At 50.7% G+C, this 20,000-nt stretch overlaps 1 protein-coding gene across 1 annotated transcript in view; it reads right to left on the reverse strand.

Annotated features, from left to right (window-relative positions):
• Positions 1-12,870: 12,870 nt before the first annotated feature.
• Positions 12,871-20,000, reverse strand: part of Prkx (protein kinase cAMP-dependent X-linked catalytic subunit) — a 39,674-nt gene continuing 32,544 nt past the window's right edge. The window contains exons 6-9 of the mRNA XM_077793745.1: positions 19,370-19,427; positions 18,203-18,280; positions 17,367-17,517; positions 12,871-14,967 (exon numbers count right to left, since the gene is read on the reverse strand). Of these exons, the coding sequence (XP_077649871.1) occupies positions 17,392-17,517; positions 18,203-18,280; positions 19,370-19,427 (262 nt within the window). The 3' untranslated portion in view covers positions 12,871-14,967; positions 17,367-17,391. The remainder of the gene's footprint in view (positions 14,968-17,366; positions 17,518-18,202; positions 18,281-19,369; positions 19,428-20,000) is intronic.

Here is a 20,000-nt window from a genome sequence, read left to right on the forward strand (position 1 = left end):
GGGAGAACACAGGTGGATGTGCATGGATTACGGTTTAGCCACCATTTTCGTCTCTGGGACCAAAAGACCTGAAAAGAACAAATTTAGAGGACAAAAATTTTATTTGGGCTCATGGTTTCCAAGGTCCAGTCCCTGGTGGCCGACTCCATGGCCCTGGCCCAAGGGGAGCAGAACAAGATGGCGGCAGGGCCTGGAGGAGGAGAGCAGCTCAGGACAGGGCACCAGGGAGCAGAGAGAGCTCTGCTCACCAGGGACAGGACAGAGACCCCCAAGGCACAGCCCAGGGACCCCCTCCTCCAGCCACACCCCACCTGCTGCAGCCACCACCCAGTGAGTCCATCCAAGTGGATTAATCCACTATTAGGTTACACCAGGGAGCAGAGAGAGCTCTGCTCACCAGGGACAGGACAGAGACCCCAAAGGCACAGCCCAGGGACCCCCTCCTCCAGCCACACCCCACCCGCTGCAGTCACCACCACCCAAGTGGATTAATCCACCAATGTGGTTTCACCTCTGATAATTTAATCCTTTCACATCCTTGCGTTGTCTCACACATGAGCTTTTGGGGGACACCTTATATGCCAAACTTTACAGAATATACCAAATACTATACTATTCTGTGCAAGGATTTGGGAATTATGCCATGCTCTTGAAACCAGCCTCCTCATCTGGGAAAGGCTGACCACATACGACCGTCTCCCTTTAAATATATGTTTCCGTCAATTTGCAAAAACAGAGAAAAAAAAATCCACAAGACAGAGAAAAGTCCCAAAAATAAACCCAACACAAGATCCAGAGGGCTCTTGATAGAGAAAAAAAATGGAATATTCTTTGTTTTGCTTAGATCATCCGAAATACCTTAGTCAGAGGAGGTCAAAGAAGAGGCTCCGTGTGGCCGAGGGAGGTTGGTCTGGGTGCATTCAGAAGAGAATCTCCTCTGTGGACTGCGGAGTCTGCAGATTGGGGTCTGGAGATGAGTGAGCTCATCCCTCCACGCATCTGAACCCACATTGCTGGCTCCAAGCCGGCTCCCCCCTCCACCGCGAGCTGCAGATGTTGGGAGGCTGATTTCCGCCGTGGTAGCAGATTTTAAAAATGGAAGCTCCGCTGCACATCTGGGCACCGGGTGTGCTGCCTGACCCTTCTTAAAGACGGGGTACGTCAGCAATGGCTGCAGCTGATTTTTGCAAAGACTTTCCTGGTTGCCTCAAGTGGAGTTCGGGGTGTGTCGGGGGGTAGGGCAGAGATGAGTCCTTGATGGGTTTTTTTTTTTTTTTAATTTCATGATGGTGCAAAATGGTACCCGGACTCTGACTCTGTCTTCCCTTCCAGGAGAGGATCCCGTCGATTTCAGTCCTAGTGGACACTTTGGGACAAAGGAGACTTCTTATCCAAGCTCCTGGGTTAATGCGGGAAAGTCCAGAGGTGAAATGATGGGGTTAGGAGAGGTGTAGACTCATAGTGGATTAATCCACTTGGATGGACTCCCTGGGTGTAGACTCATAGTGGATTAATCCACTTGGATGGACTCACTGGGTGGTGACTGCAGCAGGTGGGGTGTGGCTGGAGGAGGGGGTCCCTGGGCTGTGCCTTTGGGTCTCTGTCCTGTCCCTGGTGAGCAGAGCTCTCTCTGCTTCCTGGTGTAACTTAATAGTGGATTAATCCACTTGGATGGACTCACTGGGTGGTGACTGCAGCAGGTGGGGTGTGGCTGGAGGAGGGGTCCCTGGGCTGTGCCTTTGGGGTCTCTGTCCTGTCCCTGGTGAGCAGAGCTCTCTCTGCTCCCTGGTGCCCTGTGCTGAGCTGCTCTCCTCCTCCAGGCCCTGCCGCCATCTTGTTCTGCCTCCCCTTGGGCCAGAGCCATGGAGTTGGCCACCAGGGACTGGACCTGGGACACTATGAGCCCCAGGTCAATTTCTCCTCCTCTAATTGTTCTTGTCAGGCCAATGGAGACCCTTTCTGCAAAGCTGTGCACATGGAGTCCATGGTGTCATTGGAGAGCAAGGGACATTTCCACTGAGCCGGGCTGGGCTTGGGGAGCACTTCTAACAGAACTGGGAGGAGGGTTGGGGATGTGGGTGGTGGGAGCTGGTTCCGTTCCTTGGGTCTACGAGTCCGTGGGACAGAAAACGGGTCGGGAAACTCACAAGGGTCCACACTGCGGTGTGTCCTCCTTCCGAGTAGGAGTCTTGCTCTAGTTAGCTGACCCTTTGGAAGGCGTATCCCAGTTTTCTTATGTCAGTTCCACCAGTTGGTCATTCCAACCTCCCAAAGTTGGGTTTTTAGGTGGGATGGGGCTGATTGACACTGGCCCGGAGAAGGGGTTCCCTGCTCTACCCTGGATCTGGAGCATCCTGCAAAGAGCATTCTGTTCATAGGTCTGTTCCCACCGTGGCCCTACTGGTAGGTGGTGAGACCTTTAAAAGGAGGAGTCTAGTGAGGGAGGAAGTGAGGTCACTGGGGGTGTGGCTGGGAACTTTATGACCTCTGTCTCTTCTTCTTCCTCTCTTTCACCTCCCAGTCATTAGATGAGTGCTTTACCCCGACACCCACCATGATATGTCATTACGAGTCCAATCCAAGGGGACGCACCAGTCATAGGTCACTAGCTCTACAACCGAGAGCCCCAACCAACCTGTGGTATATATACACAATGGAATATTACTCAGCCATGAAGAAGGATGGCATTATGGCATCGGCAGGTAAATGGATGCTGGGTGGAGACTGGAGACGACCATGCTAAGGGTAATAAGCCAATCCCCCCAAAACCTGACACAGTCTCCGTGGTTTGCAGGGACAGCTGCTGGAACCAGGTGCCTGTGGTGAAGGGCATGAACACATTTGCAAGGGGGTTCGACTTTCTCTGAGGGCATCTGTCCTCAGAGCTGCGTCCTCCCGTTGGACAGGCCACGCTGCTCACGTTCTCCGGCTCCCTGGGGAGACAGAAGGGGGACAGGGTGTCCATCCAAAGACGATTTCTTCTCCTTCTTTCTTTATAGACGGCATTAGCTGGAGTCATCTCTGCCCGGGTTCTCAGGAGGATCAGCCACTTTTGCCCCAGACGGGGCTGGTCACAAACAGGTGGCACTTTCTCCTCAGCTCAAGGGACAAATGAGAGATCTCGAGGGAGCTGGTGGCTGGCCACCGTGGGGTGCTGCTGTCACCCCGGTGATATGGGAGGCTGAGGCAGGAGGATTGCAAGTTGGAGGCCAGCCTCAGCAACTTGTCAGACCTGAGGCAACTTCAGGAGACCCTGTCTCTAGATAAAAAATAATTTTTAAAAGGGGAGGGGTGGTTTAGGGATGAGGCTCAGTGGTTAAGCACCCCTGGGTTCAATCCCTGGTACCAAAAAAGAAAAAAGAGCAGATAAAGTTAAGAAAAAAATAAAATACCAATGGGTGGCCCTGTTGTCTGAGGTTGCAGGACAGTTAAACAGGAAATGTGTCCCCGACCACCGTTTTGCAAGGCAGAGACGAGATGCCAGGTCTTCCCCGGGAACCGTCAACGCTTCAAATACGGTGACATCGGACGGAGGCTTCCCGCCTGCGGCCCATTTAGCTTTCACTGTCCCCTGGAGGGACCCTGTCTGGAAAACCGCTGGCCCAGAGCCGGTTCCTCATCAGGAGTCGGGATGTGCCCAGAGGAGGCTGCTACAAATCCACAGGAAAACTAAAAGAAGAAAACTCACCAAAGGCTCAGTTTGGAAAGTGATGTCATTGCACTGAGCAGCCAAAGGTTGACGGAAGTCTGGGTTTTTTTTTTTTTTTGCAATTATCGGATGCTGGGCTGATTTTCTCTGTCCAAGGGCAGGGGAACAAGACAGGCCCCCACCATATATAAAAGCCAAGCCAATGTCCTGGGGCTCTGCATTTCTGTCTGCGTGGAAATTTATTTAGGAGATTCATTTATTTATTTATTTATTTATTTATTTTACTTCTAAACTGCCCACCACCCATTTTTCCAGAGGAACAAGCTGTTCACAAGCTGATTTTTTTATGCAGATCTTTAGTAGGGGGGGGCACTGAGAAATGCAAGTAGCATATTTTGCAAAAAGACCCTGAAACATACACATGCACACGCACCCCCCACAGCTAAAGTTGAACAGGCACAGGAAGAATCATTGCAGATCGGCAGGAGCCATCATCCGGGTGCAAATTCAGGATTCAGCAAGACACATTCATGTCGGCAAAAATAGACACACAGTTGCTTTTCTTCCTTGCAACCCTCAGGGCTCAGCTCCATATCCGAGTTTTAATATTCAGGATCTCAGCCGGGCTCCGCGGTGCAGGCCTGCGAGCCCAGTGGCTCGGGAGGCTGAGGCAGGAGGATCGCACGTTGGAGGCCAGCCTCAGCAACTCAGCGAGGCCCTGAGCAACTCACTGGAAACCCTGAATACATGTCGTAGTGCATTGACTGCTCTTACCCAGGTAAAATGGATTTCAAACGTCCTTTTTAAAGGGGTGTGGTTCACCCCCTCAAATTTATAATAGCCAGCATTCAAATGATGGAGTTTTTTTAATTGTTCGATTAATTGCAATTTTAATTTTAGCATTGCAATTTTAACGTCCTTAGATAGGATGACATATTTACTTGCAATGGAAAAAAAAAATTCAAGTAGAGCTTGCAAATAAAACCTCCTTCGTGTGCAGGTGGAGACTGGGAGAATCAGGGACAGGGAGGAAGAGAAGAGAACCTTCCACCCCGAAGACCCCTTGATGGTGTCTGTGACCGTCGCGGTCCTGAGAGGCTGCGGCTGAGGTCAGCTCTCGCTTGCAGGTTTGCAGAGGATCCTGCCGAAGCCCAGGCTCTGGCCACCCCAGGAGCTGGCCTCGTCCCTCAGGTCCACCGACCGCTGAGCCTCCCGGGCTCAGCCCTGGCCGCTCCTGGGCGGATCTTCCTGCCACCAAGACACCCACTCTGCGGTCCCCTGGGTCCCCTTCAACAGGGCACATGCAGGAGGACAGATGATGGACAGACACTCTGTCCTGCAGGTCTCCTCTGCACTGGGGTCCTCTGGGGCTGGGGGTGCTCTGGGGTGGGCTGTGCTGTGCGCTGCAGGAGCTGGAGCAGCCTCTCTGGGCCCCACACACCAGGAGCCAGGAGCAGCACCACCCAGGGTGGGAGAGCCCCCTGGACAGACAGGATGGGTCGATGACAGAGAGATAGATGGACAGACAGGATGGGTAGATGATAGATGATCAATAGATAGGCAGGATAGGTAGATGATAGACAGATACATGGATACAGATAAGGCAGAATTGGTAGATAACAGAGAGATCGATAGATGATTGACAGATGACAGCTGGATGCACACATAGGTAGGTGGATTAAAGAGATGATAGATGAATGAATAGTCCCAGGTAGATGATGGACGGATAGCAGGCGGAGGAGGGTGACAGATGGGTGGGTGACAGACGGGTGGACACATCATGGAGATACACAGGAAGGTAGGTAATGGGTGGGTATATATCTAGATAGGACATGAATGAGCATATAAATGGGTGACAGATGGAGAGATGGCAGATAGAGATGAACGATGGTGAATGGAGAGATCAGCCACCCCCTCCAGCCACACCCACTTGCCTGCCGTCACCACCCAGTTAATCCGCTCAAGTGGATTAATCCACTTGAGTGGATTAATCCACTTGCTTGGCCACACCCCTGGCCATCTCATGATTCCACCTCCGAACCCTCCCCCAGGGTCCCATGCACGAGTTTTGGGGGTCACCTGCCTTAGGTTAGGCTGGGGATGGAGTGGTCGGCGGTGTGCTGAGAAGGAATAGATACTGCACGCACGCACACACACACATGCACATGCACAGGCACACACACAGGCACACGCACGCACATGCCATCATAAAACCAGTGTTATGTGAAGAATCCGGTCCAGATGATTACGCCATGCAAAGAAGAGCTCAAGATGGGTAACAGCAGGAGAATAAAAACGGATCGGCCTCGACTCTTGGCTCACAAAAGGCTGAATGATCTTTTTTTTTTTTTCCCCCCCTGTGGCTTCGTGATGTCTTTCCTTAAATAGCGCCCGGCAGATGCGAGGTCTGTTTATCGTTTCATCGAGGATCCGGGGCATGGTGTCACAAACCATTTCAGGTCCTGCGGAGGTGTTCCTGACCTGCCCTAAGCGGGAGGGCTTTCATTTCGTGGCAGGATGCCACACATCCTGCAAGTCGAAGGGAACTTTGACGTGCAAAAATCCACAACCAGATCCGTGTTTGAAAGACGTGCTCTTGGCTGGGCACAGTGGTGCGCACCTGGCATCCCAGCCACCCCGGGGAGGCTGAGGCAGGAGGATCGGGAGATGGAGGCCAACCTGGGCAACTTGGGAAGACCCTGCCTTCAAATAAAAATAAAATAAAATGGTCTGGGGATGTAGCTCAGGGCTGGAGGGCTGGCCAGGCATGCAGGGGTCAGTCCCCCAGCCCTGGAGAAAGAAGAAAGAAGAAATTGTTGCAGGAAAACACAGAAAATCCCTCATTAGACATAATGTCTGACTTCCAAAATTGTCCTGTGGAGGCCGATGGTTATTTTCCAGGACTGTGTGAGTGCAGCACACTATTCTGCTTTCCAGGACGTAAAACAACCGTACTTTGAGCTCCTAAAGACAGGGTTCGTGGATGAAACGCAGGGAGCCCAGCTGGACCTGAGCTGGGGGTAAATAATAATTTTTTTAAGTGTTAAGTATGTCCCAGGCGGCCTTCGGGTTATCCTTAAATACCTCGCAGCCTGTGTTTGTACCTGCGGAACAGACCACCACCCATAAAGGGCTCTGCTGTCCCTTGTTTGTGGCCGGAGAATAATGTCCTCTTTGTCCTGGAAATAAAAGAGAGGCTGAGGCCGGGTGCGGTGGCCCTCAGCGGCCATTCCAGCCACTCGGGAGGCTAAGGCAGGAGGATCGCAAGGTCAAGGCCAGCCTCAGCCACTGAGTGAGGTCCTGTCTCAAAAATAAAATAAATAGAAATGGGTGCAGATGGGGGTCAGGTAAAGTGCCCCTGGGTTCAATCCCTGGTACCAAGAACTGAATAAGTGAATAAATAAGAAGCCTAAATAATGACAAGGCCAGACAGACCTGGGTGGTGGGACACAAGGTCCAGGGGACAGTTCTATCAACGGCCCCCGGTGCTGACCCCACAGCTTCCTTCCCCGAAGCCCTGGACCTGCAGCCCTGCCTGGCCTCCGGGCACAGCCTCCACCACCGTCCTCACACACCACCTGTGACCTTCAGGGGACATGCAGGCGGGAAGTCATGTCCCTGAGAGGAGCCAGGGGACCCTGAAAGGGGGACTTCTGGGACCCTGACGCAGACCAGGTCCCGGGACCCAGGGGGACGAGGATCCTTCCTCCAACCCTAAAATCTGCAAGAACAGGTTCCACCGAGAACCAGGCAGCAGGGGCCATGGCCGTGGGGACTGGAGAGTCGGAGGTCACCCTGCTGTCCCTCAAAGTCAGGAGGGGACCTGGGCGGGGCTCTCTGGGGACTTCCCTGGGACCCCCATAAAACTGGAGGGCAGGAGGGGCACACTGTCCCTGTCCTCTCTGAGAGGACCCCTCTGTCCCTTGAGAGTGTCCCCTGCCCCTCTCCACCCCTTCAATACACTCCTGCCTGTCACTGTGATTGACAGGTGTGACATTTTTCTGCAGTGACTGCAAATGGCAAGGCTCAGGGTTTGCAGAGGGGCCTTGCAGGGGGGGGAGGGGGGCAGGGCTGTGCTCTGTCAGGAGGCCGCGGAGTTAAAGAAGGTAAATCTTGAAAGTCGGAAAACAAAGGTCTCATTCATCGCAGGCGGGAGGCTGCTGTACCGTGACAATGGCTGCTTTGTCCACCTGCCTGGGGGCCTGGGGGTGCTCTGCGCACAAAGGAATATTCTTCTCTGAGGCAGTTTGAGCCTGGAGTTGGGAAACTGCCTCACGTTGGAGAGAGAGAGAGAGAGAGAGAGAGAGAGAGAGAGAGAGAGAACACACATTAAACTTGTATTTTTCCAGACATTCTCTGAGCTCCTCCTTTGCAGGTTAACAATGCACCACACACACACACACACACCATGGATTAAGAACCGGTGGTGTTTTCCCCCAGTGCTGGAGGCTGAACCCAGGACCTTGAACACACTGGGAAAGTTCTACCTCTGAGCTACACCGCAGCCCTAGGCCTTATCCTAGTTGTGTTCATTGGGATTCTTACCTCCTGAAGTTTCAGAGAAGTGAACTATTGTCTGTTTGTTTGGGGAAACACACACACACACACACACACACACACACACACATGCAAGCTTCCCCTAATTCTTCACCTTAAGGTCGTATCATAAGAGGTCAGCCACTCGGGCCGGCAGATGGAGGATTTGTCCAGGTGGAGCTCACTTCTGTGAGGGAAGGGAAAGCGTCTGAATGAATACGTTCAGTGGTTTTTCAGTTTTCTGGGACATTTTCTTTCATTCAACAGTGAGTGGCCTCGAGGTCCAGTGTGACTTGAGTGTGCATCTGGCCAATGGGAGAAAGGCAAATCCAGTTTCAATAAAATATCCCTCCCTTGATATGGGCTCGGGAATGGCCAACGGGAGGTACGTGCTGTGACGGAGAGAATGTGGGCAATTCTTGCTTTAGAGACGTCCTGGTTGCAGCAAAAAAAAAAAAAAAAAAAAAAAAAAAAAAAGTGTGAATTTACAAGAATTTGGAAAACTCAGTTTTTATTGAGATCTGTTAAAAAAAAAAAAAAGGAAAGAGATAGTATGTCTGTGTTGATTGGCATGTGTCTGTCGCTATGATTTCGATCTTAAAAATCCCCCCACAGGGCTCGTGTTGAAGGCTTGGTCCCCAAGTTGGAAGGTGGTGGACCCTTTAAGAGGTGGAGCCTGGTGGGAGTAAGTTAGGTCATTGGGGGCGTGGCCTGCAAGGGGCTATTGGAGAAGTGGTGGTGGAAGGTGGTGGAGCCTTTAAGAGGTGGAGCCTGGTGGGAGTAAGTTAGGTCATTGGGGGCGTGGCCTGCAAGGGGCTATGGGGGTGTGGCCTGCAAGGGGCTATGGGGGCGTGGCCTGCAAGGGGCTATGGGGGCGTGGCCTGGAAGGGGCTCCTGGGACCTCTGTCTCTTCTTCTGTCTGTCTTTCCACTCCTAGACATTACTTGGACAGGTTTGCTTGAGCACATGTTGCCTCCATGATGTGACCCTCTCCAAGGGAGCCTGAAAAGGAATGTGTCTGCCGTGTCATGGACTGAGACCGCGGAAGCTTCAGTCCAAATAATCCTTCCTCTTAATACATGGTCCAGAGCTAGAATATAAAGTTCCCTTGACCCAGACTTGCCAGGTCTCTCTCTGTCTCTCTCTTTATGGCTGAAGGTCCCTACAGCCGGTCGCCATGATTGAAATGCAGACCCTAAGGTATCGTCCCCCCCAAAAAACGTTGTCACAAGTGCCCCTCAATCACCAAACACCAGATTGTGTTGAAGTGTAGAGAAAGAGAGAGAGAGAGAGACAGAGAGAAACCACAGGCGTCCCTAGCGACACATGTTCCACAGATGTCCCTGGGGGTGTGACAACGGCAGGGTGCCAGGAGTGGAGATCCGGGTGCAGGGGGAGAAATAAGTTAATGAGGGACGAGGCGCCCTGTCCAAGCACAGGACAGGGAAGTTACACCCCATGGATGTGGGACATGTCCAAAGGCACTCGACTGTCACGCACGACCAAAGAGAAGAAATTAACAGACTAGAATGGACCAGGTCTTCTATGGGGGTGGAGACTGGAGTTTTGTGTCATTGAGGTTTGGTCCACCTGCATCGTCCTCTTTGGGGCCAGCGGATTGGCCTGGAGGACCATTTTGGTGCCCCCCCCATCACGAGGGACCCCACTGCTGGCCCCTGTCCCTTGGCTGCGTGTATTCAGGAGCAACTTCCCCGGGCCTTCCTCTTTAAGGCCAGGAGAGAGTCCACCCCAGGGTTTGCCACCAAGTGACACCCGCTCTCTGCTCGGGAGGCTGAGGGAGGAGGTTCAGCCTCAGCAACGTGCTAAGCAACTCAGGGAGACCCTGTCTCTGAATAAAATCCAAAATAGGGCTGGGGATCAGGGGGTCCGTGCCCCTGAGTTCAATCCCTGGTACCAAAAAAAGGAAAAAAAAAAAAAAAAGAAGAAATCATGATTTCTGGTTGTGTTGGGAATGGCTCCACACAGAATAAATAATAAGCAAAAACAAAGCAAAACAAGACTTATAAAACACGTGTTCGTATTTCCAGAAAGTTTAAGTCGCTGAAGGTCACTTTCCCAGTAAGACCGCCACACGTGTCTTGATCCATGATGGTGTGGACATTCACACTGCAATATGGTTACCCCAGCACCAATGAGCTGGGCACGGTGGTGCACCCCAAGAATCCCAGCCAGCTGGGAGGCTGAAGTAGGAGGATCGGGAGATCGAGGCCAACCTGCGCAACTTGGGAAGAGCCTGCCTTGAAATAATAAAATAAATAGTCTGGGGATGTAGCTCAGGGGTGCAGGGCTGGCCAGGCCCACAGGGGTCGATCCCCCAGCCCTGGAGAAAGAATAAAAAGGAAATCCTTGCAGAAGGGGTCACCAGAGGTGTGACTCAGGTGGGGGCGTGGCCACAGTGGGGCGTGGCTAAGGTGGGGTGTGGTTACATGGGGCATGATTATAATGGGGCTAGTTAGAGCAAGGCGTGGCCGCTAGGGGTGTGGCCATGGTGGGGGCGTGGTTATGGTCAAGGCGTAGTTACAGTGAGACCTGATTAGGATGGGGCTGTTTATAGCAGGGCGTGGCCATGGTGGGTGTGGCCATGGTGGGGGCGTGGCCACAGCGGGGCGTGGCTAAGGTGGGGTGTGGTTACAGTGGGGCATGATTATAATGGGGCTGGTTATAAACAAGGCGTGGCCACTAGGGGTGTGGCCATGGTGGGGGTGTGGCCTCATTGGGGGTGTGGTTATAGTTAAGGCCTGGATACAGTGAGATTGATTAGAATGGGGCTGTTTATAGCAGGGCGTGGCCATGGTGGGGGCGTGGCCTCATTGGGGGCGTGGTTTATCCTTAAGGCGTAGATACAGTGAGACATGATTACGTTGGGGCTGTATATAGCAGGGCGTGGCCATTGTGGGTGTGGCCATGGCGGGGCGTGGCCTCAGTGGGCGTGGTTATGTTTAAGGCGTGGTTACAGTGGAATATGATTAGGATGTGTCTAATGCTGGGGCGTGGCCACAGTGGGCGTGGTTACGGGACTGATCACGAAGGTCTCCGTTAAGGGGCGTGGTTATGGGGTCCCTGCTGAGACTGGGAACTTCCTGTGTGTCCCCAAGCTTTGCTGACGGTTCATGTTGGCTTTTTCTGTTGCCTGTTTGGAAAGACTTGGTCCTAGAGACAAAGATGGACATATTCTTTAAATTAAAAAATGTCATTGTCATCAAGAGTAGCATCTTAACCTTTTTTTCCTGTTCTTTTTTATTTCTCTTTATTTTTTTGGGGGGGAGGTGGTTGAACCCAGCCGTGCTTAACCACTGAGCCCCCATCCCCAGACCATTTTATTTTTATTTTGAGACAGGTTCTTGCTAAGTAGCTTTGGGCCTCGCTAAGTTGCTGAGGCTGGCCTCCAACTTGTCATCCTCCTGCCTCAGCCTCCTGATCCGCTGGGATTATAGTGGTGCACCACTGTTCCCACCTATCGTCATCATTTTTGAAGTGTTTAGGCCACTGTGCTTAAGAACATTCTTAACTGTCGTGGGACCGTCCCTACCAGAGATTTATAACTTGTGAAACTGGAACTCCTAATTCTGTATTTTCCCTCTGCCAGCCCCTGTAACTACCCAATTCTAGTTTCTGTGTCTGAGCTGGATGACTCTGCAGACCCCCTATGAGTGGACTCACGCAGTGCTTGTCCTTTTGCGTGAGGCTGGTTTCACTGATCATGAGGTCCTTGGGGCTCAACCATCCTGAACCCAGTTTCAGAATTATCTTCCTTTTGAAGGCTGCATAATATTCCATTGCATGGATACACCACCCTGTGTTTCTCCGTTCAGCCAGACACAGACAAATGGGTTGCTGTCTCCTTTGGGCTTTTTTTGAACTGCAGCTGTCAATAAAACTTAGCTGTGACCATCCTTTACAAACCATCTACGGGTTCCTTTGTGCATCCTACCCGAAAGAGCCACTGTGTCTTGCCAAGATGAAAACAGTTACCAGCTTCTGACCCCTCATTCGACCCCCAGCATCGACAGATCGTGGGTTCTCAGACAGAAGCAGAGACGATTCAGATTTCTTAAAAGATACAAAGTTTTTTATTATTATTATTATTATTAAACAAAACCTGGAATCCATAGTATTATTCCATAAATTAGCGGTAAAATTTTCCTAGGGCCTATATATATATATATATATATTTACACACACACAAATCACAGTGATTTCCTTTGTGCAATGCATCGGTGGGATGAGAAACAGGCTTTTGGAATTCCTCAGGAAGATCTGGGACTGACCGCCCTGCAGGGTGCACTCGCCAGATCTGCAAAGGGTGCACCGAGGACCTACGTGGTGGGCAAGAGCACAAGACACAGCGCACACACTCACACATAAAAAGACTCAAGCTGTGAGTCGTGCAGGATTGCAAAAATATAAAATTAATATCCAATGACAAGATCGGCCTGAGGGAGGGCTTCCCAGCCCACCCGTTAAAATGCACGTCGTAGAGTGATTTTTTTTTTTTTTTAAACTTAAATAACAGACCCCTCCACAAGAGGATCGAACTGCACGGTGAACAGAGTTTACAACATGAAAACTTATTAAAAACAACAACACAGGGCGTCCTCCTGTTCTCAGGGAGGAGGGTCCCGGGGGGGGGGACATATAAGACTCAGTGGTTTTTTGCAAAAGCAAATTCGACAGGAAAAAAATGTGCACATGCTCGGAAAAGCACTTTGTCAACCCAGTGACTTTGACAGACGTGGGGGCGGGGGGCCCATCTGCAAGTCCTGGGTGGGGTGCCCCCTGGCGCCTCCGCCGTGAAGGCTTGGGGTCCACTCTGAACAGTCCTGAGCCGGTTTCACAGTTGAAATGGTCCCAAAGGTTGCAGGCAACGTGGGTGACGGCGTGTAGCAAAGGTGCACAGAATGAAACAACAACAACAACAACAACAAAATTGATGTATGATCCAGTGATTGTGCATCTGCTTGCAGGGCAGGGATGCAAGATTCCGTGGCCTTTGGATGTTAAATTCCCTGTGATCCTTTTATTTCCTTCCTGAATTTCTCCATGCACATGCAAGAAGGCAAGAGGTGAGATTTCTTCCTGGGGAAACGGGGCTTCCCCCGGACAGTATCTCTCTCTATTTTTTTTTTTTTCTTGCAAATCTCTATTTTTGTTCCTGTTGAACAAAATGCTGCCAGTTCATAAATCCTAAAAGAAAAAAAATAAATAAATAAAAAGCAACATCTCCCCTGGGGCCTTTCGCAGACACAAAGTTGCACGTGTTTTATTTTGACTCTCGGCACCCGGATGAGGTCGGATGCCTATGGGGAAATTTTGCAAAGAGAAATCCCCACCGAGTCGACTCTTTGGGGATGAGATGAAGCAGTGGTTCCGTGTGCGTGATTGGGGTCAACGACATCGGTCTCTACCCCAGTCCTTAGAGAAGGCACATGCCCCTCGGGGGCTTCTGGCAACGTTGGCAGTAACAGTGTCCCCTGCTGCTGGATTTCCCCTTAGTGTCTAACTGGCTCTGCATCGTCGGGGGAGGCTGACTGCAATCTCATGGAAGAATCCCGTCACCCTGATCCTGCACATTGGATTTTTTTTTCCAGTATTAAATGAGTGGATAAAAAAAATAAAATAAAAACCGAGACAGGTGTGGAAGCACCCACCTGTCATCCCAGAGGCTCGGGAGGCTGAGGCAGGAGGATCGTGAGTTCAAAGGCAGCCTCAACCAAAGAGAGGCCCTAAGCCACTCAGGGAGACCCTGTCTCTAAATAAAATGCATAATAGGGCTGGGGACGGGGCTCTGTGGTTTAGCACCCCTGAGTTGAATCCCTGGCACAAAAAATGAGGGAGTCCCCAGGACTCATGTGACCAGGTACCATTTGTTACTGGGCTCACAGGGGACACTCCAGGTACACAGGCAGCTGGCTGATTTATTTCTAACAGATTAATCATTAAATGAATCAATAGATTGAGTCTGGGAGGCAAAGGCCAGGAGGAGACATTATCTTCTAAGTCCAGAACCTTCTCTGATGAACCGTTCAGAGATGGGGGCCGAGTGTGGAGCTCAGGCACAGCGGGTTCAATCCCCAAAGGCATTAAAAAAAAAAAAAAAAAAAAAAAAAAAGGAAAGTCGGGATTGCATTCCAAAATTTTAACATATCTCCGGCTGCTCCAATCAGCACCCCCTCTCCATTTTGCATTTCCAAAGTCTAAAGCATCCAGAGAGAAAGTCCCATCGATTTGGAAGAAAAACTCCATAAATATCTATAAAAATGCATAGACGGAATTAAGGGGATTTTTTTTTTTTTTTAAATGCATCCATCCTAGACTTGAGCTTTGTCTCCGAGGCGACCCATTTCTTTTTCAAAGGATTTTTAAAAGCTGAAAAGAAGAGGCTTGGCCAAGCAGAAGCCCTTACACGTGGGCACACACGCACGCACACACGCACTCACACACTCAGGCACACACGCACAACCTGTGGTTACGAGCCGGCGGGTCTGGTGGCAAGTTCTCGAGTCCAAGAAAACCACCCAACGCACAGTAGAAGCACAGCTGCTAACAGGTTACGATTAAAAACCCCCACAACCCGTTTCCTAGGCGCAGGAGAAGATTCCAGTCGCTTCCATAATTGCCCCGTCCGTGAAATCTCAACTGTCCCCCGACCTCTGTATACAGATGGGCGTCCATAAGTGCGCAAAGTCCTCCTCGCACCAAGAGAGCATTTCTTCGGGGCCGATGGAGGTGTAGTTCTTGCTCCTGGGCAGGCTGACGTGTTCCTGGAAGGAGAGGGACAAGGGATGGAGTCAAGGTTTCCGCACCGCTGGACACGGCTCCTAGTTATCGTCTTGAGAGTCATAGAAATGTCTCCCTTTCATAGGTAACAAGGCAGGGCCCCCAAGTCCTCCGTCCAGTTTCAGTTACTGTGGTGCAAAGGTAGCACTGGAAAATTCCACAAAAAAAACATCCAGAACATCATGTGCCAATCTGGGCAGCGCCCTCTGGTGTTCTACCTTGGAACAGCACCTCTGCCCAGTGTTTCCACCCTGTATAGCTACCCTCCCTTTAGTCACCTCGGAACTTCCCTGATGACCAATTTGGACATCACGGTGGTATGACAGGGCAAGTGACCCTCGTTTTAGTTAGTAGGGGTCCCAAATTTGATGGTGACACAGGCCATATTACTACAGTATAATGCTGTAACTGATCTACCTTACTTAGGGTTCGGTACTTTCTGAAGTTGAGCACCAAACGCCAGTCATGGAACGTAATCCCGTAGGTATAAGCAATGACTGATATTTAAAAAGAAAAAGGAAAAAAAAAATGACCTTTAGAAGTTCAATGAAATAGATTAGAGATCATTTGGGAGCCATCTCAGAAAAACCTCAAGAATTCCATATGGGGTAGTCGTATTTTAACACACACACACACAGAGGAAAGGGACTCAAAGAAGCTGTTATGGTTTGAATACAAGGTGTCCCCCAACAGCTCCTCTGGGAGACAGTATTCATAGGTGAAATGATTGGGTTATGAGAGTTGAAACCTCATCAGTGGATTAATCCACTTGGATGGACTCACTGGGTGGTGACTGCAGCAGGTGGGGGGTGGCTGGAGGAGGGGGTCCCTGGGCTGTGCCTTGGGGGTCTCTGTCCTGTCCCTGGTGAGCAGAGCTCTCTCTGCTCCCTGGTGCAACCTAATACTGGATTAATCCACTTGGATGGACTCACTGGGTGTAGACTAAAAAGTGGATTAATCCACTTGGATGGACTCACTGGGTGTAGACTAATAGTGGGTTAATCCACTTGAATGGACTCACTGGGTGGTGACTGCAGCAGGTGGGGTGTGGCTGGAGGAGGGGTCCCTGGGCTGTGCCTTGGGGGTCTCTGTCCTGTCCCTGGTGAGCAGAGCTCTCTCTGCTCCCTGGTGCCCTGTCCTGAGCTGCTCTCCTCCTCCAGGCCCTGCCGCCATCTTATTCTGCCTCCCCTTGGGCCAGAGCCAGGGAGTCGGTGAACTGTGGACTGAACCTTGGACACCATGAGCCCCAGAGAGACTCTTCCTCCTCTAAATGCTCATGTGTGAGACGGTGCAGGAACATTCAGAGGATTGGGTTGTGAGAGGTGTAGACTAATAAGTGGATTAATCCACTTGAATGGACTCACTGGGTGGTGACTGCAGCAGGTGGGGTGTGGCTGGAGGAGGGGGTCCCTGGGCTGTGCCTTGGGGGTCTCTCTCCTGTCCCTGGTGAGCAGAGCTCTCTCTGCTCCCTGGTGTAACCTAATAGTGGATTAATCCACTTGGATGGACTCACTGGGTGTAGACTAATAGTGGATTAATCCACTTGGATGGACTCACTGGGTGGTGACGGCAGCAGGTGGGGTGTGGCTGGAGGAGGGGGTCCCTGGGCTGTGCCTTGGGGGTCTCTGTGCTGTCCCTGGTGAGCAGAGCTCTCTCTGCTCCCTGGTGCCCTGTCCTGAGCTGCTCTCCTCCTCCAGGCCCTGCCGCCATCTTGTTCTGCTCCCCTTGGGCCAGAGCCATGGAGTCGGTGAACTGTGGACTGAACCTTGGAAACCATGAGGCCCAGAGAGACTCTTCCTCCTCTAATTGTTCTTTTCAAGGGTTTTGGTCACAGCAGCAAAAAACTACACCATCAAACGAACATATTCCAAATAGAACATTTACGATAATGCACCCCAATGGAAGTTTTATTCCTGTGGTCTCCTTTTTTCTTAAAATACCCTACCGGACTGGACTGTCCCGACTTCTTGGGCTGTTAAGATGCCTACCCTGTAAGAAGAAGTCGGGGACAAATGTTCATTGCTGTCCGTCTGATAACCAACATGGCCGCTAAGTGACTAACGGGCAGGTAGCATATACAGGGTGGATACACAGGACAAAGACATTTTTCACATTCCAGGAAGTCGGTCCTGAGATTTTTGTCACATGAGCCAAACAGGGTGCAATTAGAAAAAAAAAAAAATGATGATTTATAAATTGTCAGTTTCTAGAATTTTCCTTTTTACCTTTTCAGACGGGTGGTCCCTGAAATCTCAGAGGGCGATGTGTCACATGAGGGAGACCCGGTCTGGCTTGGCTTCTTTGCTTGAGTCCCGACGGATGATGGAGGTAAGCCCCCCCCATTGGATCAAGGCTGATTTACCCCCCAAAAATAAAGACCCACCTTCCGGAAGTGTGCGTTCCTATCCTCAGAAATTCTTGAAGATTTCCAAGTCTTTTTCTGACACCGGTGAAGTCGTCTCGCACTCGTTCTCAGAGTACGTCTCAAAGTTGGAGGTGTCGCCATCGCTGCCTAACTTGGGCACGATGGGGGGCTGCGGGAGGTCAGCCACAGTTAGGTACGGGGACACGGGGACACTGAGGACATCGTTTCCCTTTTCCCCTTCTGCTATTTTACATAGAAGTGGGAACGGACGCGAATAAGGTGGACAGGTTTCCAATGTTCATGGACAGCAGAGTCGGGTTTCCAATGTTCATGGACAGGGACGGCTGGGAACTAAAGCCAGGCCCTAAGCCGCTCAGTGAGACCCTGTCTCTAAATAAAATACAAAATAGGGCTGGGGAGGGGGCTCAGGGGTTAAGCACCCCTGGATTCAATACCTGGTACCCACACACACAAAAAAAAACTAGTACTGAAACACTGGGAGCTTCACCGCATCCTGGGAAGGTCACTGGCTCTAAGATACTCCTTGAAGACATGGACACAGCTGTTAACCAATCTGCGCGCCCAGCTATGGATGAATGCATAAAGAAAATGCGGTACATAAGCTCAATGGAATATTATGCACCCAGAAAGAAGAATGGAATGATGTCACTTGCAGGAAAATGCATGGAACCGGAGGGCATTCTATTAAGGGACATGAGCCAGGCATGGAAAGACAAGTGCCCCGTGTTCTCTCTCATGTGAGGGATCTGGAATAGTCAACCACAAACCAATAGAGTGGTTTTACACAGGTTGGGATCATTGCGTTCTGTAAGGAATGTTCAAAAGAGAGTCACCTTCAGCTTCCTCTGGGGCACAGCGTCCCAGTCCACAGCGCGGAACCACCGGTGCTGCTTGACGTCATTGGCGCCGTTCTGCAGGAGGAAGGGGCACCGTCAGTGTGTCGAGTGTGCAAACACACACACACCTCATTATCCAGAGAGTAAAAGACACAGCAAGGCCCTGAGCCACTCAGGGAGACCCTGTCACTAAATAAAATACTAAATAGGGCTGGGGATGGGGCTCAGGGGTCGGGTGACCCTGAGTTCAATCCCTGGTACCAAACAAAAAAAAATTTGGAAGAATTGTTGGGGACCTCAGGTGTAGTGAACAAAGGGGTCTCTAAAAAAATTTTAAAAATTAAAAATAAAACCAGCATGTGAGTTTTAATGCAACGATTAATTCACACAAATATCCATGCCTATCACGGCCCTGCTCAGAGTCGCTAAGAGGTGGTCACGGCAGAAACCTCCACGGACAGACACAGTGCCGTCCATCGAGACCGTGGAATAGTACTCAGCCATGAAAAAGGAAGACATACTGGGATAAGTAAGGATGGGGCAAAAATCAGGAGAACATTGCAATAAAATAGAATAAGACCCAAAAGGTGACACTTTCTTTCTACACGTCCACACATTCAAAGGGCCAGAACAGGGAGATGCTACCAACTAAAGTAAAAAAAAAAAAAAAAAAAAATCAGGTGTGCAATTGCTTAATGCAAAGAATGATCAGAGATCATGCAGCAGGGTGATGCGGCGCCTCTGTTCAGATGTTCCTAATGATCTAAAGGGGATCTAAAGGCTGCTCCTAATTGGGAATAGTGGAGTCCAGGCACAATGGCAGACGCTTGCCATCCCAGCGACTCGGGAGGCTGAGGCAGGAGGATCGTAAGTTAGAGGCTAGCCTCAGCAGCTTAGCAAGACCTTGTCGATCTCAAAATTTTTAAAAAGTAATAAATAAATAATAATCAATGAATTAAATGGCTGAGGTTGGGGTCAGTGGTTCCCCTGATTCTAGGGGGGAAAAATGGACACACGGAACTGGATCAATGGGTACGTTCAATGGGTTTTGGATTCTCTTCCCATCAATTGGACCAGGATGTCAAAAAGATGAACAATGACAGGAAAGTCGCGATGGCATGTCCTGGGCCTTGGTGGGTGCCCATTCGTGAGGGAGGTACAGACCTTCATGTTGCCCAGGCGCTTGGTCCTGTCCACCACCAGCAATTTCTTAATGAGGTCTCTGTTTGGGGAACAGAAAACAGAATCAGTCAATACGCACCATCTTAGGGTCACAGAGAGAGCAGCTACCTCAAGCGTGTGATCATGGGGACCCTGTTCTCTGACACAATTTGTCACCATTGTCCATTCTTCATGTGCCTAATGATATCCATGTATTTCGGGTGTGACAGAAGTTCCCCCGGGACTGTTGCACGGGGTGGAGACTGTGCAATCTCCTAACATTAGCTAGGACACTGGGACTAGGTCAGAAGAGAAATCTCTGCTCTCCAAAGCCCAGAGGGCTTCCGGGTCTAGGCTGCAAATCGCACCTGTCCCTACTGCTGGGAAATGTCAGCGGTAGAAGATCAGAGACACTGGGGGATGGTAATGCTGTGCACCCTCAGTAACCATGGAAGCCCTCTCTGGTCTGAGAACCTGAGACCACAGGCTGATCTCACAGAGCAATGGTTTGCTGCAGGTCTCAGATGCTCTCAAGACAAGATTGACAACCTGGAGAAGTATGTAAGACCTTGAAAACTCTGTGTCCATTGGCCTCTAGATCCTTATTTTTATTCTTCCCTTATTTTTTTAGTGC

The sequence above is a fragment of the Urocitellus parryii genome, chromosome X, assembly GCF_045843805.1.
Source record: "Urocitellus parryii isolate mUroPar1 chromosome X, mUroPar1.hap1, whole genome shotgun sequence".
NCBI lineage: Eukaryota > Metazoa > Chordata > Mammalia > Rodentia > Sciuridae > Urocitellus > Urocitellus parryii.